Source organism: Anomaloglossus baeobatrachus, chromosome 4 (assembly GCF_048569485.1).
Source record: "Anomaloglossus baeobatrachus isolate aAnoBae1 chromosome 4, aAnoBae1.hap1, whole genome shotgun sequence".
In the NCBI taxonomy this organism is placed as follows: Eukaryota; Metazoa; Chordata; class Amphibia; order Anura; family Aromobatidae; genus Anomaloglossus; species Anomaloglossus baeobatrachus.
In genome coordinates this window covers 274,836,954-274,853,692 of record NC_134356.1, presented here as the reverse complement: position 1 = coordinate 274,853,692, position 16,739 = coordinate 274,836,954, and the positions used below count along the sequence as shown (strand labels likewise).

The 16,739-nt window shown below is 44.5% G+C and overlaps 1 protein-coding gene across 1 annotated transcript in view; it reads right to left on the bottom strand.

The window, feature by feature from the left end:
- Window positions 1–3,274: 3,274 nt before the first annotated feature.
- TBK1 (TANK binding kinase 1) overlaps window positions 3,275–16,739 on the bottom strand; it is a 110,116-nt gene continuing 96,651 nt past the window's right edge. Inside the window, exons 16-21 of the mRNA XM_075342458.1 lie at window positions 11,154–11,193; window positions 9,051–9,152; window positions 8,875–8,971; window positions 8,642–8,748; window positions 7,108–7,179; window positions 3,275–3,762 (exon numbers count right to left, since the gene is read on the bottom strand). Coding sequence (XP_075198573.1) covers window positions 3,711–3,762; window positions 7,108–7,179; window positions 8,642–8,748; window positions 8,875–8,971; window positions 9,051–9,152; window positions 11,154–11,193 — 470 coding nt within the window. The 3' untranslated portion in view covers window positions 3,275–3,710. The remainder of the gene's footprint in view (window positions 3,763–7,107; window positions 7,180–8,641; window positions 8,749–8,874; window positions 8,972–9,050; window positions 9,153–11,153; window positions 11,194–16,739) is intronic.

Sequence of the window (16,739 nt, the reverse complement as noted above, 5' to 3'; positions counted from 1 at the left end):
AGATTAGAATATTATATATATATATATATATATATATATATATATATATATATATATATATATATATATATATATATATATATATATATATATATATATATATATATATATATATATATATATATATATATATATATATATATATATATATATATATATATACACACACACACATACAGTACAGGCCAAAAGTTTGGACACACCTCATTCAAAGAGTTTTCTTTATTTTCAGGACTCTGAAAATTGTAGATTCACATTGAAGGCATCAAAAATATGAATTAAAATGTGGAATGAAATACTTAAAGTGTGAAGCAATTGAAAATATGTCTTATATTCTAGGTTCTTCAAAGTAGCCACCCTTTGCTTTGATTACTGCTTTGCACACTCTTGGCATTCTATTGATGAGTTTTAAGAGGTAGTCACCGGAAATGGTCTTCCAACAGTCTTGAAGGAGTTCCCAGAGATGCTTAGCACTTGTTGGCCCTTTTGCCTTCACTCTGCGGTCCAGCTCCCCCCAAACCATCTCGATTGGGTTCAGGTCTGGTGACTGTGGAAGCCAGGTCATCTGGCGTAGCACCCCATCACTCTCCTTCTTAGTCAAATGATCCTTACACAGCCTGGATGTGTGTTTAGGGTCATTGTTCTGTTGAAAAATAAATGATGGTCCAACTAAACATAAACCGGATGGAATAGCATGCCGCTGCAAGATGCTGTGGTAGTCATGCTGGTTCAGTATGCCTTTAATTTTGAATAAATTCCCAACAGTGTCACCAGCAAAGCACCCCCACACCATCACACCTCCTCCTCCATGCTTCACGGTGGGAACCAGCCATGTAGAGTCCATCTGTTCACCTTTTCTACAAAGACACGGTGGTTGGATCCAAAGATCACAAATTTGGAATCATCAGACCAAAGCACAGGTTTCCACTGGTCTAATGTCCATTCCTTGTGTTCTTTAGCCCAAACAAGTCTCTTCTGCTTGTTGCCTGTCCTTAGCAGTGGTTTCCTAGCAGCTATTTTACCATGAAGGCCTGCTGCACAAAGTCTCCTCTTAACAGTTGTTCTAGAGATGTGTCTGTTGCTAGAACTGTGTGGCATTGACCTGGTCTCTAACCTGAGCTGCTGTTAACCTGCGATTTCTGAGGCTGGTGACTCGGATAAACTTATCCTCCACACCAGAGGTGACTCATGGTCTTCCTTTCCTGGGAATGTCATCATGTAAGCCAGATTCTTTGTAGCGTTTGATGGTTTTTGCCACTGCACTTGGGGACACTTTCAAAGTTTTACCAATTTTTCGGACTGACTGACCTTCATTTCTTAAAGTAATGATGGCCACTCGTTTTTCTTTACTTAGAATTTTGTATTATGGTAAGAAAAAAGCAGCTAACAGTCTAATCAGTAGGACTATCAGCTGTGTATCCACCAGACTTCTGCACAACACAACTAATGGTGCCAACCTCATTCATAAGGCAAGAAATCCCACATATTAAATTTGACAGGGCACACCTGTGAAGTGAAAACCATTTCTGGTGACTACCTCTTAAAGCTCATCAAGAGAATGCCAAGAGTGTGCAAAGCAGTAATCAAAGCAAAAGGTGACTAATTTGAAGAACCTAGAATATAAGACATATTTTCAGTTGTTTCACACTTTTTTGTGAAGTATTTCATTCCACATGTGTTAATTCATAGGTTTGATGCCTTCAATGATGTGAATCTACAATTTTCAGAGTCATGAAAATAAAGAAAGAAACTCTGAATGAGAAGGTGTGGCCAAACTTTTGGTCTGTACTAATTATATATATATATATATATTATATATATAATATATATGAGAAAGAAAGAAAATAGGCATCAGCAGGAGCGTTATAATTACAGAGTCTCCCACGTGGCAGTAACCCTACTTCCGGGGCCACTCATTACCCTCATTCATATTTACAGATTCCCCCACCTACCTGCAGTCCCCGCATTTGTGGTTGGTTGCAGTCAGACCGTGCCCCCACCCTGTGTGACAGTGTCTGACTGCTTGGAATCACACATGCTGTCTGCATATCTTTAGTGGTGTAAAAATAAATTTAAAAACAATTGTATAAGGTCTCCCATAATATGATACCCAAGCAGAGATGAATCATACATCTGTGTGCTTATCTTGGCTGTGTATCAAAATAAGAGGGAGCTCATGCATTTAAAATAAATAAAAAAAATTTAAAAAACGGAGTGCAGCCCCTCCCCCCACCACCTTTTTAATACCCAGATATGATAAAGCTGACTGCTGAGGGATAGTATTCTCAGGCGCTGGAGTCCCATGGTGATTGGGACCCCCCAGCATAACAATAGAAGTCTGCAGCCGACCAGAGTTGTCGCATCCATTAGTTGTGACAATCCCAGCACTTTACCAGGCTCATCACGATTGCCCTGGTGTGGTGGCAATTGGAGTAATATAAGGGGTTAAAAAACGCTCACAGGTGCCACTAAACCCTAGATTAGTAATGTTACCCTGGCTGCCACCACACCATGGCAATCTGGATGAGCCGCGTCAAGTTCCGGGATTGTTGCATCTAATGGGTGCGATAATACTGTGAGGTTGCAGGCTGGGGGGGCAATAACCATGAGTCTCCTTAGCCTGAGAATATCAGCCCCCAGCTGTTGACTTTATGATGGCTGAGTATCAAAATTGTAGAGGAACACACGCATTTTTTTTTTTTTTTTAAAGTTATTTAAATAATAAATTAAAAAAAGCCACATCGGGCCCCTCTTATTTTGATACACAGCAAAGATAAGCACATGGCTGGGGGCTGCAGCCTGTAGCCGTACGCTTTATCTGTGCTGAGGATCATAATATGGAGTGACCCTATGCCAACTTTTTACACCACTATAGATACGCACAGAGAGTGTGTGTTTCCAAGTAGTCAGACCTGTTGTCACACAGTGAAATTCTGCTAGTATTTTTTACCTGGCAGTATGATTATGTAGATACCAAACATGTATAGTTTTTGTTATATTTACATGGTAAAAAAAAAATTCAAATTTTAAAAACAAATAAATCTTGCTTGTGTCACGATTTTCTGAGAACCATAGCATTTTAAATTTTTGGGATCTGGTGCTGTGTAGGGGCTTGTTTTTTTGCGCCCCAAGATGATGTTGACCAAATTTGTGTCAGTCTCAAAACTTTTGGCTGCAGCCTACATTTATGTTGCCAATGAAAAGCTTTTACAAACAGACCCAGTTGGCTGCCGGACACGTAGAGTGGATAGACGACAAGTATGCCACACAAAAATAAAAGCTCAGTTTAACATTAGTGAGATTCTTTAATATAGCAAAGGTGAGCAGTTTTATCCACAACCATCTTCTCTTGGGTTTACACTGATCATATAAAACATAACACTCTGATGGAGATTTTAATAAAATATGTGAATATAAATCAGACTTTTAAGTAAAAGAATTATACTATGCTTTAATTAAAACAGGCATTAACTACAGATGCATTATTAAGATATTTTCTGTACACTATTTAACGGCTCAGGAAACTGGACAACAGCAACTGAATCATAATCAAAGTATAGTAAATTCAACCATTGCCATGTATTCACATTATAATACATATATACATACATCTCTGGCACTGAAATTACAGATAAGGAAGCAGGCAAAAGGTAAGGTCCAACGAAACACCATTTCGGACTAAATGAAGGTCAACGCCTTCCTAAGTCCGCCTATATGCAATCCACATTCCGAAAGCCGCCATCCATGCTCAGAGCCCCAAATCTAAGAGAAAGAATGATGCAATGAAACCTCAGAAAAATACAAAGTTGTAGAATAAACAGGGCACATGATCAGAATGTCTGTCCACGCAGAGAAAAGGACACGTACAAATATTAAACTGGTAAAACATATTAGTAAGAAGTTCAGGCTCAGGAAGTTCTACTCCGTCACATTTTTCAGATTTTTGCAAATGCAGTTTTAAAAAAACAAAAGCTTTAAAAGATGTTCCCGTTTACATACTGAAACAATTAATCCCTCTTTGCGTGACACATGGAATCTAATTTTTATGTCATTTATCATGTCCCTTTTGTTATGTACAATATGTGAAATGTGTATATTAACTTTTTTAACTTTCTTAAAACAACAAGAAAAAACTAGAAAATAAAAAAAAAAATAAAATTGTGTTCTCTCTATAGAAAGTTTTTTTTTTCTTTATTAAAACATTTTATTTGATGTCAACAGGCACATATTAGTAAAAAGAGAACATATTGTTACATTCCATAAATTCCTCCGGATCTGACAATGCGACTGCTACATCATTTTATTTTTTCATTGTCACAATTTCATCTCCATAGAATTATCTTAACAATAATATCCTTTAACTTAAACTATCATTTTTGTTCATTTCAGTTGGTCCTTTGGATGCTCCTTATCTTTAGCGTCCCTAGTGTCCCTGCAATGTCTTCCGAACAAAACCAAGACACGTGGTCAAATGCTTTAATTAATTGGGTGATTTCCGTCTGTGTGAAGCTTTGCTCAAAAAATGTCTCCACTTTTTAAAAAATCGTTTAGTGGACTTCTCCTTTCTCATTTCTGTATTTCTCGGAGTCTATCTTATCTGCCAATTCCTAAGTAGGCATTTCTTAACCAAGCAATACTAGGTGTATTATATCAGGAATGTGAGCACTTGCTCCGTCAGTTTCCGTAGCGGTTTCTATACAGTGAAATAAACATGCCTGAGGGGTGACAGGTATTACTACTTTCCAAATTCTCAATATGTACGCCACAGTTTCCTTCCATACCTTCCTCACATGTAGGTATTGCCATATGCAATGAAACAGTTTTGCTCTATGGAGTCCCCACTTAGGGCAATGGTCCAAGATTTAAATGCACTGGTGAGCTACTACGTGGTATATTAAAGGCGTATTAAAGAATTTTATCATAGATGTCCGGATCGCCTAGAGCAGTTTCCCAGGTTTTAAATATTTGCTCTTTCCAGGGGCCCTGTATTTAATCTCTCAATTCTTGGTATTTGATCGAAAGGGATTCATGTCCAGCTCCCTGACCAATCAATACATCAAAATTCCCCTGCTCAGCCTTCCCGACCTTTTTTTACCACTGTAAGGTCTCGTTATTTGTAGATCTCGTAGGTAATGGTGATTTTCTAAATTACAATTTTCCCAATACCTCCGCCCAGCTCAGAACTCTCCCCTCCTCTACTTTCAGTTATTCACCCAACCTCCGTACCCCCCTTTGCTAGCAATTATTTTCATATATCGCATATGTTTTATTTCAATTAAGATGGTGCTAGAGACAGTAATTCAAACCCTTTTTCTTGCTTTCTCGCTCTTTTCACCAATTATGTACCCCATAATGTCTTAAAACAAATTTGGGGGACATTTCAATATTTAAATCCATTTTTCTATTGCCGATCTTCCCTGTAACTTGGGTCTGATATATTAGCCCCAGTTACAGTGAAAATTCAGGCTCCTGGCACCCCCTGAGGAAAGGATTGCTGAAACACGTGTCGGGGCTTTGTGGTACACTTTGGAGCTTTTACAGATCACTTAAGGTATCATTTTCCTTGTAAATTAAATAATTGTTAAAATCTTTATACATATGATCATTATACCATAACCTTATTTATATATGACATAGGATTTAGATACAATTTTGCACTGTGCACTTTGTCATATATTAGGGATTGACTTTTTAAGTGATCTTGGCATTATGCACTTTATTTTCTTAGTAAAACCGCTGCTATAATTTATGGGACATTTTTTCCTGCCTAATATTTATATGGATTTGTAAAATATTTATTTTAATTGTTGAATAAAAATAATAATTTTAATGCTATTTGCACCATCATTCCCTTTATTTATTTAATTCTAACGAATTTTTTATATGAAGGTATTTTTGATATTTATTGTTAGCACTCAGCAGCTCCTGCTCTCTCAGAGCATCCGGGGATCACTTTTGATTGCTTGCTCCAGATGAGAAACTACAGTCAGTGCTTCCTAATTTGTACATACAGCGTTTGTTCAGCACTGTGTATATCAGATTCTAAAATCCTCTCTGCCTTCTTTGTGGGGAATTTGATTGCGTCTGACAGCCGGCTGTTTGCTCCCGCATGATCTCTTATGGCTGTTATACTATGCAGTGATGTAGAGTAATAATGCAGACCAACCTGACGCATCATCTGTGGTCAGGCCAAAAGTAGTTAAAGGGATTTTGCCACAAAGAATCTTTATCTAAAGGATAGGCGAGTGATAAATGTAAGCTCTTCATTCTTCAGAATTCTGAACATACTATGAATGGATAGGCAGCATTCCTGCCAGATTACTGCTACATTCTAATTCATTCTTACTACTGTCGTTCGTGGATCTAGGAACCCCATTTCCGGTGATCAATGGGGGGAAAGGGGTGTTATTAGTGTTGAGCGAGTAGTTAACTATTCGTACTCGCTATGCTGTTCGCGAGTACTGTCCGCCACTCGCATAATCGTTATGCGTAGCGGGCGCAATTTAAGTCAATGAGAAAAACTCGTCAAGTAGCGAGTAACCCGTCAGCCGTACTATTTGTGCTAGTAGCAAATAGTACGGCTTTCGGGTTACTCGCTAATTAGCGAGTATTTCCCATTGACTTACATTTCGACCACTATTGGAAACGATTATGCGAGTTGCGGACAGCATAGCGAGTACGAAAAGTTAACTACTCGCTTAACACTAGGTGTTATATATTTATCATTTATCCTTGCATAAGTAATAAATGTCCTTACTGGGAAAACCCCTTTAATAATTAGAATACTGATGACATAAACAACCCTAAATTCACCTAGTGGCACTGCTGAACGAGCTGGGCTATCCCTGAGAACACAGACTGTGTACGTTGCAATAAAGCATTTCAATAAACGTTTTACATTGATAAAAGCAAAAATTGCACAGAAACCTAGTGGACCTAAGACAAACCATAAAATTATAAAAGCTTCCAGCTAAAAGTGGCTACAGACATTAGCATAAAGACAATCAAGTTTCTCTTATTAGTGGACATTTTTCTATCCAGAATTACATAAGATAATGGACAAAATGTTTCATTTTTTTTCCCCAAAAACAAACTCGTTCTGTTTACCTTTCCAGGATGTGGTTATTTTCTGCCAACTCTTTCACAACACCTTCCATCTCTTCTTTTAATTTTCGCATTCTAATAAAATAAAAATAGGACTTTGTGTGTTAAAAAGATTTTCTGATGCAAAGATGGTAAAAACTTAAAAGTTGTGTTCACCCCACTAGACACATTGTGAAGTCAGAGTTAGGTTTCAATGTAAAAAATACAAAACATCTCTATCATGGGCTAATGAAGAGTAAAAACTTGGCACTCAAATGAGATGATAAAGTTGATACACCACGATTTCTCACAGCACCTGCTGCTTTCCCTAGAACTTGATACACTGCACACTGATAAAGGTCCAGTGAGGACCTAAATGTCTGTGCTGGTTCTTCTCTTTCACAAATCTTCAATTTTATCAACTCATTTGAGTGCCAAGTTTTTACTCTTCATTATTGATGGGACTGGATCCTACTTGTGCACCACCATGTAACATTTAATGGAGACCCCTGACTCACTGCTTAGGTAGTATATGCTTAACTTAGGCTATTTTTGCTCTATGAGTTCCAGACTGTCCCAGAACTCTCAGTGGATGAGGCATAAAGATGTCCATACATAAGATGAAAAGTTGAAATTCAGCAGGATCAGTAGACCATCTAAAGTGGTCAGTTTCCCGATTCATCATTGATGGCAGGTCACCTTTTATTGCTACCTTAAGCAATAAGTGGATGTCCTGATAAAAGTGATACGAGCACTAGGTAGTAAATAGTTGGGTGAATAGATGAGTGGGATACCAGTCCATTGGCCAAATCCATGGTCTCTGACTACAGGATGAAAGGTTTGCAAATCCCTTACCTTCGAAGATCCCTGGGGCAGCTTTTGATTAGCTGGACAGGCAAATAATTGCTCTATGATGTACAGATGACATTATGCCAGCCCAGCTAATCAAAAGCCGCATCAGGTATCCCAATAGTTAAGGAATTTGTGATTAATGTTACCCACTAGGGCATTTACAGAAAAAGATATGTGGGTGTACTAACTATATACTGTTTATAGCCTTGGGAGGTTTGTTGAAAGCCCTTTATTGAGCTACTCTGTTTAACGAAATTTATTGCAATGTTTTATATTTAAAGGGGTTGTCCACTTCTAGGACAACCCCTTTTGATTCCACATGTTTTTCAACAGTGTCTAGGATTGCAGTCTCAAGGATCACCTGGGGTTGTGATGTCAAGCGAGCCCTGAGTCCAATCGGCACTGGCTTCCTTCTCCCCACCTTCGGACCAAATGAACAATCAAAAGTATGTGAGCTCAGCTGCTGTGGTCAATTAGTTCGAAGGCGGGGAGAAGGAAACTGACACTGATTGGACGCGGCACTCGTGACGTCACAACCCCACGTGAGCCCTGCACAGCGACCGCAGAACCGCTGGAACAGTGCTGTTACGGGAGGTGATTATAGTCTTTATTATTTTACTGGGGGGAAACATGTGAAATCAAAAGGGCTTGTTGCAGTGGTGGACAACATTCATTTATGCAGATGGAATCCCAAGAAATCACTCACCCAAGGGTCATTTCCACTAAGGTGTTAGGACTTGTGTAAATTGGATTTACAGTTGGCTTTATTCCCCCTGGATTGGGAAACATTTTTTGAGGCATGTTTTCTTGATACTGCAATTAGATTAAAAATGTCACAAAAGGGACAAATGAATACCAAATCCAACATTCAAGTGTGTAATGATAAAGACATATTAATCTAAATGTTTAGGATAAAATCGCCATTGCGCATAGACACACCTCATTAATGTAATGCTGGCACTTTGACACTTCTTCTGCAATATCAAAGCACTGACTTTTGACTGTGAAGAGCTGTTTCCTTAAGAGCATCATCTTTCTATAGGGAAAAAGTAAGAAAGATAAAACTAATAGAAATGCTTCAGTGCGTACACAACAAGAGGACGGGATGCACTTACCGCATCCACTCTTGCACTTTACTGCGGAAACTTTCATACTTGCTAACACATTCATCTTTGAATAGCGTATGGGCCTTTGTTGCTTGAATGCACAGTTTCTGTCTGCAAAGAAATTAAAAATTGCATGCATGTATTTTTATCAATATTAACATAAAAAACATAATAAAAACCTATTATGATACTTATAGATTGGTCATTAAATTGGCTCTTTCAAAACAAAATGACTGTTCAAACTAAGCACAGGTGCTCAGTGCACCCTTGTCATGGCCAAACAAGTGCACCTTCCCACCTACTTGATTGCCATCCATGTTTGCCATTATCTGGCTATATGAAGCCAGAGCTGTCAATCAAAGAAGATAGAGGAAGGGCGGGATAGAGGGAAAACAAGCAGGTTGGTTGTTGCTCTTAAAGGGAACCTGTCACCAGATTTTTCATGTAAAAACTAAAAACTACCACCTTCAGTAGCACCTGTGCTGCATTCTATAAGTGTGTATATACTCCCCCTGTATGCCCCCAAATACAGCTCGTGAAATTTTCAAAAGGTATGTAAATCTGTTAATTAGTTAATATAGATAAATAAGCTAGAAGCCAACATAAACATACTATTTTGTGCTCTGGGGAAGCACACAATATGTATGTTAGAAAAAGTGTTAGTAATTTAACTGATACAGGTACATGCTAACCTTATCCGATCCTCTTCAGTACAGAGGATGACAGACACCCCCCTTTTATAGCAATCCGAAAGAAAACCACAGCATTCAGTTTTTGAAAAAGCTTGTGTTTTTGTTTAAGGGATCTGCCAGCTAAAACTCCAGACGTGGCGTTAATCTGCGGGCTAATAGTATTATGAAGTGATATTCTCCCTGCCGCCTTACTTAAAGTGCGGCTTCTGGGAGAATGTGAACCTTATTCTCCCCAGGAGCTGCTGGCTTTCACTCATATAGGAGTGCAAAGAGTGGCTACCGTCATCACTCAAAGCACAGTGAGCAGGGGCTGTTAGCATGCCCCAGCACTTGGACTGACAGCTCAGTCTGTACAGATGCACTGCAGAGCTGGGGCATGCTTACAGCTGAAGCTCACAACACTAAAAGCCGGCGGTTCGCAAGTTGAATAAAGTTCATTTCCTTCAGAGTGCTGTATTTTCTATACAGTGCCCCTTCAAATCATTAGCCTGCAGATTAACCCCATATCTGAAGGCTAATAACATTGCTGACATGACGGGCTCCTTTTAAAAACACACATTTTAAATGTTTTGGCTGAACGAAGATGTTTGGACTAAACAAAATAAGACCCAAAAGCTTTTCAAAATTGGACGTTACGTTCTCCAGTTTTTGTTGGATAAGTTGCTTATAGTCATAGCCGCTTTCTACTAACATATGAAAATGCCAGAAAGTTTTTTCTCTGTTGGCCAAGAATATAAAAAAGTGCTCTGTCTTCAGTACCACTGCAGAGCTCTCCCACAATAATGTCTGGGCCGGCCTAATTCAATGGGTATTGTCAGTTCTCCCATTTTCTTGATGCCAACAAAATAAAAGGCAATCCTGCACAATTAAGTTTTCTTGTTAAATAATATTGTTGTAATTTTAGTGTTCAATGAAGTTGAGTACAAATCTCAGTACAAAGCAAGCATCTGCTTATGAGGACAACAATCCAAAATGGCTCAAAGACAATGACACTAAAGGTACCGTCACACATAACGAGATCGCTAGAGAGATCTCAGCTGAGTCACGGTTTCTGTGACGCAGTAGCGATCCCGTTAGCGATCTCGTTATGTGTGACATCTACCAGCGATCAGGCCCCTGCTGTGAGATCTCTAGTCGTTGCAGAATGGTCCAGGCCATTTTCTTCAAAGGCGATATCCTGCTGGGCCGGACGCATCGCTGTGTTTGACACTGTGTGACAGGGATCACAGTGACTGCTGAGATCGTTATACAGGTCGCTATTGGGACCTGTATCGTTCCTGCATCGTTGGTAAGGTCTGACTGTGTGACCTCTCACCTGCGACCTCTCAGCGACTTACCAGCGATCCTTATCAGGTCACATCGTTTTCGGATCGCTGGTAAGTCGGTGTGTGTGACTGGGCCTTAAGGTCTGAGGACTTACTTATCAAACTTGTGTATTTGTTCTTCATTGTAGGACAGCCCTGTAAACAATAAAACAGAGAAAAAGGAATTCTGAAAACTTAAAATTTTCATACGGTTTTAAAAAGAAAAATAACCTTTCAGGAGTCTCATCATCACAGGGTTACAAAGAACGCCACCATCTCTACATACAGTACCCAATACCGGACCCACTGTCAACAATAGGGGATGGCCACAGAATATGCTAATTAAAAAATTCATACTTCCTGATTAAGTTTGATACGAAACTAGTGTCAGGTACATTTGCTTTGATGTTTACCCATCTCTGAAGCCGCAACGTGTACACGTGACATCATAGTGCGTATGACCATAAGTGCCAGGACTTCTGAACATGCGCACTGACCCTAAACCCGGCGTCTGAGGTAGTGACAGCGGACACAGGTACTTGCGTCACCGCCGATGGCGCTAGGCATTGAATAGCATGTTAGCATGCCACTGTGGGTGTGCCAACATGATAAGAGGACGGACTAGTCTAGGGAAATAACGCCCTTGTGACTAGTCCCCTCGCTCATTAGCATATCAAAGGATCATGAGAAATACTTTTTCTAAAGATCTCTTTATCTATGATAGTGTATACAGGAATGCTAAGGCAGGGATTAGCAATATACACCCAGAACTGCTCGTGGTTCTGGGTGCATAGGGGACCTGACAGGTTGCCTTTAAAGGGCTTTAACTTACAAAGCACTTGCTTTTCTTACTTGTACCTCTTGAGTATCCATCCTCAATACTGAGATTGCACACAATATAACCCTATATTGATTTGTGATATTCATACAAAGGAGCGCCATTATCATTACTTAACTATCTTTACTATTTTACTTTTGTATGTTTATTTTTAATGTTTTTCACATATCACATACCGTATTTTTCGGACCATAAGATGCACTTTTTTCCCCCCAAATGTTGGGGGAAAGTGGGGGGTGCGTCTTATGGTCTGAATGTGGCTGCGGGGAATGTGGGTGCTGCGGTGGAGCGGGTCATCGGGGGCACGAGCAGGCTGTAGCAGCGCCTGCCATGACCACGTGGACCCGCTCATTTAATATGCACGCCCAACCCCCGCCCATCATCCCTCAGCGCTGAAGCAGGCACTGACAGGTGGGCGGGATGATGGGCGGGGGATAAACAGCCGGCCCGCATGATCACCCCTGGCAACTACGGCCTGGAGTGATCATGTGCGGCTGTATTCACTGCTTCCCGCGCATCATCAGCAGCGCGGGGAGCAGTGAATCAGTGTACAGTACTCACCGTTCCCCTGCAGCATCGCTCGTCCTTCCGTCTGTGTCAGCGGCAGCGCCGCTGAGTGGAGCCGTCCCCGTTACCCTGCTGCATCGCGATCATCTCCTGTGTGAGTGCCGGCGGCTGGGTGGAGACTAGCGGGGCGCACAGCGATGACGTCATCGCTGTGCGCATGTGTCCACATGCAGCCGCCGGCACAGACACAGGAGATGATCGCGATGCAGCAGGGTAACGGGGACGGCTCCACTCAGCGGCGCTGCCGCTGACACAGACGGGAGGACGAGCAATGCTGCAGGGAGCGAGGTAAGGTGAGGTGAGTATGAACGTTTATTTTTTTTATGTGCCACAGGATGTGGCCATACACCAGGATGGGGGTATATTATGAGCAGGATGGGGTCATAGGAGCAGCATGGGGTCATAGGAGCAGCATGGGGTCATAGGAGCAGCATGGGGTCATAGGAGCAGCATGGGGTCATAGGAGCAGCATGGGGTCATAGGAGCAGCATGGGGTCATAGGAGCAGCATGGGGTCATAGGAGCAGCATGGGGTCATAGGAGCAGCATGGGGTCATAGGAGCAGCATGGGGTCATAGGAGCAGCATGGGGTCATAGGAGCAGCATGGGGTCATAGGAGCAGCATGGGGTCATAGGAGCAGCATGGGGTCATAGGAGCAGCATGGGGTCATAGGAGCAGCATGGGGTCATAGGAGCAGCATGGGGTCATAGGAGCAGCATGGGGTCATAGGAGCAGCATGGGGTCATAGGAGCAGCATGGGGTCATAGGAGCAGCATGGGGTCATAGGAGCAGCATGGGGTCATAGGAGCAGCATGGGGTCATAGGAGCAGCATGGGGTCATAGGAGCAGCATGGGGTCATAGGAGCAGCATGGGGTCATAGGAGCAGCATGGGGTCATAGGAGCAGCATGGGGTCATAGGAGCAGCATGGGGTCATAGGAGCAGCATGGGGTCATAGGAGCAGCATGGGGTCATAGGAGCAGCATGGGGTCATAGGAGCAGCATGGGGTCATAGGAGCAGCATGGGGTCATAGGAGCAGCATGGGGTCATAGGAGCAGCATGGGGTCATAGGAGCAGCATGGGGTCATAGGAGCAGCATGGGGTCATAGGAGCAGCATGGGGTCATAGGAGCAGCATGGGGTCATAGGAGCAGCATGGGGTCATAGGAGCAGCATGGGGTCATAGGAGCAGCATGGGGTCATAGGAGCAGCATGGGGTCATAGGAGCAGCATGGGGTCATAGGAGCAGCATGGGGTCATAGGAGCAGCATGGGGTCATAGGAGCAGCATGGGGTCATAGGAGCAGCATGGGGTCATAGGAGCAGCATGGGGTCATAGGAGCAGCATGGGGTCATAGGAGCAGCATGGGGTCATAGGAGCAGCATGGGGTCATAGGAGCAGCATGGGGTCATAGGAGCAGCATGGGGTCATAGGAGCAGCATGGGGTCATAGGAGCAGCATGGGGTCATAGGAGCAGCATGGGGTCATAGGAGCAGCATGGGGTCATAGGAGCAGCATGGGGTCATAGGAGCAGCATGGGGTCATAGGAGCAGCATGGGGTCATAGGAGCAGCATGGGGTCATAGGAGCAGCATGGGGTCATAGGAGCAGCATGGGGTCATAGGAGCAGCATGGGGTCATAGGAGCAGCATGGGGTCATAGGAGCAGCATGGGGTCATAGGAGCAGCATGGGGTCATAGGAGCAGCATGGGGTCATAGGAGCAGCATGGGGTCATAGGAGCAGCATGGGGTCATAGGAGCAGCATGGGGTCATAGGAGCAGCATGGGGTCATAGGAGCAGCATGGGGTCATAGGAGCAGCATGGGGTCATAGGAGCAGCATGGGGTCATAGGAGCAGCATGGGGTCATAGGAGCAGCATGGGGTCATAGGAGCAGCATGGGGTCATAGGAGCAGCATGGGGTCATAGGAGCAGCATGGGGTCATAGGAGCAGCATGGGGTCATAGGAGCAGCATGGGGTCATAGGAGCAGCATGGGGTCATAGGAGCAGCATGGGGTCATAGGAGCAGCATGGGGTCATAGGAGCAGCATGGGGTCATAGGAGCAGCATGGGGTCATAGGAGCAGCATGGGGTCATAGGAGCAGCATGGGGTCATAGGAGCAGCATGGGGTCATAGGAGCAGCATGGGGTCATAGGAGCAGCATGGGGTCATAGGAGCAGCATGGGGTCATAGGAGCAGCATGGGGTCATAGGAGCAGCATGGGGTCATAGGAGCAGCATGGGGTCATAGGAGCAGCATGGGGTCATAGGAGCAGCATGGGGTCATAGGAGCAGCATGGGGTCATAGGAGCAGCATGGGGTCATAGGAGCAGCATGGGGTCATAGGAGCAGCATGGGGTCATAGGAGCAGCATGGGGTCATAGGAGCAGCATGGGGTCATAGGAGCAGCATGGGGTCATAGGAGCAGCATGGGGTCATAGGAGCAGCATGGGGTCATAGGAGCAGCATGGGGTCATAGGAGCAGCATGGGGTCATAGGAGCAGCATGGGGTCATAGGAGCAGCATGGGGTCATAGGAGCAGCATGGGGTCATAGGAGCAGCATGGGGTCATAGGAGCAGCATGGGGTCATAGGAGCAGCATGGGGTCATAGGAGCAGCATGGGGTCATAGGAGCAGCATGGGGTCATAGGAGCAGCATGGGGTCATAGGAGCAGCATGGGGTCATAGGAGCAGCATGGGGTCATAGGAGCAGCATGGGGTCATAGGAGCAGCATGGGGTCATAGGAGCAGCATGGGGTCATAGGAGCAGCATGGGGTCATAGGAGCAGCATGGGGTCATAGGAGCAGGATGGGGTCATAGGAGCAGGATGGGGTCATAGGAGCAGGATGGGGTCATAGGAGCAGGATGGGGTCATAGGAGCAGGATGGGGTCATAGGAGCAGGATGGGGTCATAGGAGCAGGATGGGGTCATAGGAGCAGGATGGGGTCATAGGAGCAGGATGGGGTCATAGGAGCAGGATGGGGTCATAGGAGCAGGATGGGGTCATAGGAGCAGGATGGGGTCATAGGAGCAGGATGGGGTCATAGGAGCAGGATGGGGTCATAGGAGCAGGATGGGGTCATAGGAGCAGGATGGGGTCATAGGAGCAGGATGGGGTCATAGGAGCAGGATGGGGTCATAGGAGCAGGATGGGGTCATAGGAGCAGGATGGGGTCATAGGAGCAGGATGGGGTCATAGGAGCAGGATGGGGTCATAGGAGCAGGATGGGGTCATAGGAGCAGGATGGGGTCATAGGAGCAGGATGGGGTCATAGGAGCAGGATGGGGTCATAGGAGCAGGATGGGGTCATAGGAGCAGGATGGGGTCATAGGAGCAGGATGGGGTCATAGGAGCAGGATGGGGTCATAGGAGCAGGATGGGGTCATAGGAGCAGGATGGGGTCATAGGAGCAGGATGGGGTCATAGGAGCAGGATGGGGTCATAGGAGCAGGATGGGGTCATAGGAGCAGGATGGGGTCATAGGAGCAGGATGGGGTCATAGGAGCAGGATGGGGTCATAGGAGCAGGATGGGGTCATAGGAGCAGGATGGGGTCATAGGAGCAGGATGGGGTCATAGGAGCAGGATGGGGTCATAGGAGCAGGATGGGGTCATAGGAGCAGGATGGGGTCATAGGAGCAGGATGGGGTCATAGGAGCAGGATGGGGTCATAGGAGCAGGATGGGGTCATAGGAGCAGGATGGGGTCATAGGAGCAGGATGGGGTCATAGGAGCAGGATGGGGTCATAGGAGCAGGATGGGGTCATAGGAGCAGGATGGGGTCATAGGAGCAGGATGGGGTCATAGGAGCAGGATGGGGTCATAGGAGCAGGATGGGGTCATAGGAGCAGGATGGGGTCATAGGAGCAGGATGGGGTCATAGGAGCAGGATGGGGTCATAGGAGCAGGATGGGGTCATAGGAGCAGGATGGGGTCATAGGAGCAGGATGGGGTCATAGGAGCAGGATGGGGTCATAGGAGCAGGATGGGGTCATAGGAGCAGGATGGGGTCATAGGAGCAGGATGGGGTCATAGGAGCAGGATGGGGTCATAGGAGCAGGATGGGGTCATAGGAGCAGGATGGGGTCATAGGAGCAGGATGGGGTCATAGGAGCAGGATGGGGTCATAGGAGCAGGATGGGGTCATAGGAGCAGGATGGGGTCATAGGAGCAGGATGGGGTCATAGGAGCAGGATGGGGTCATAGGAGCAGGATGGGGTCATAGGAGCAGGATGGGGTCATAGGAGCAGGATGGGGTCATAGGAGCAGGATGGGGTCATAGGAGCAGGATGGGGTC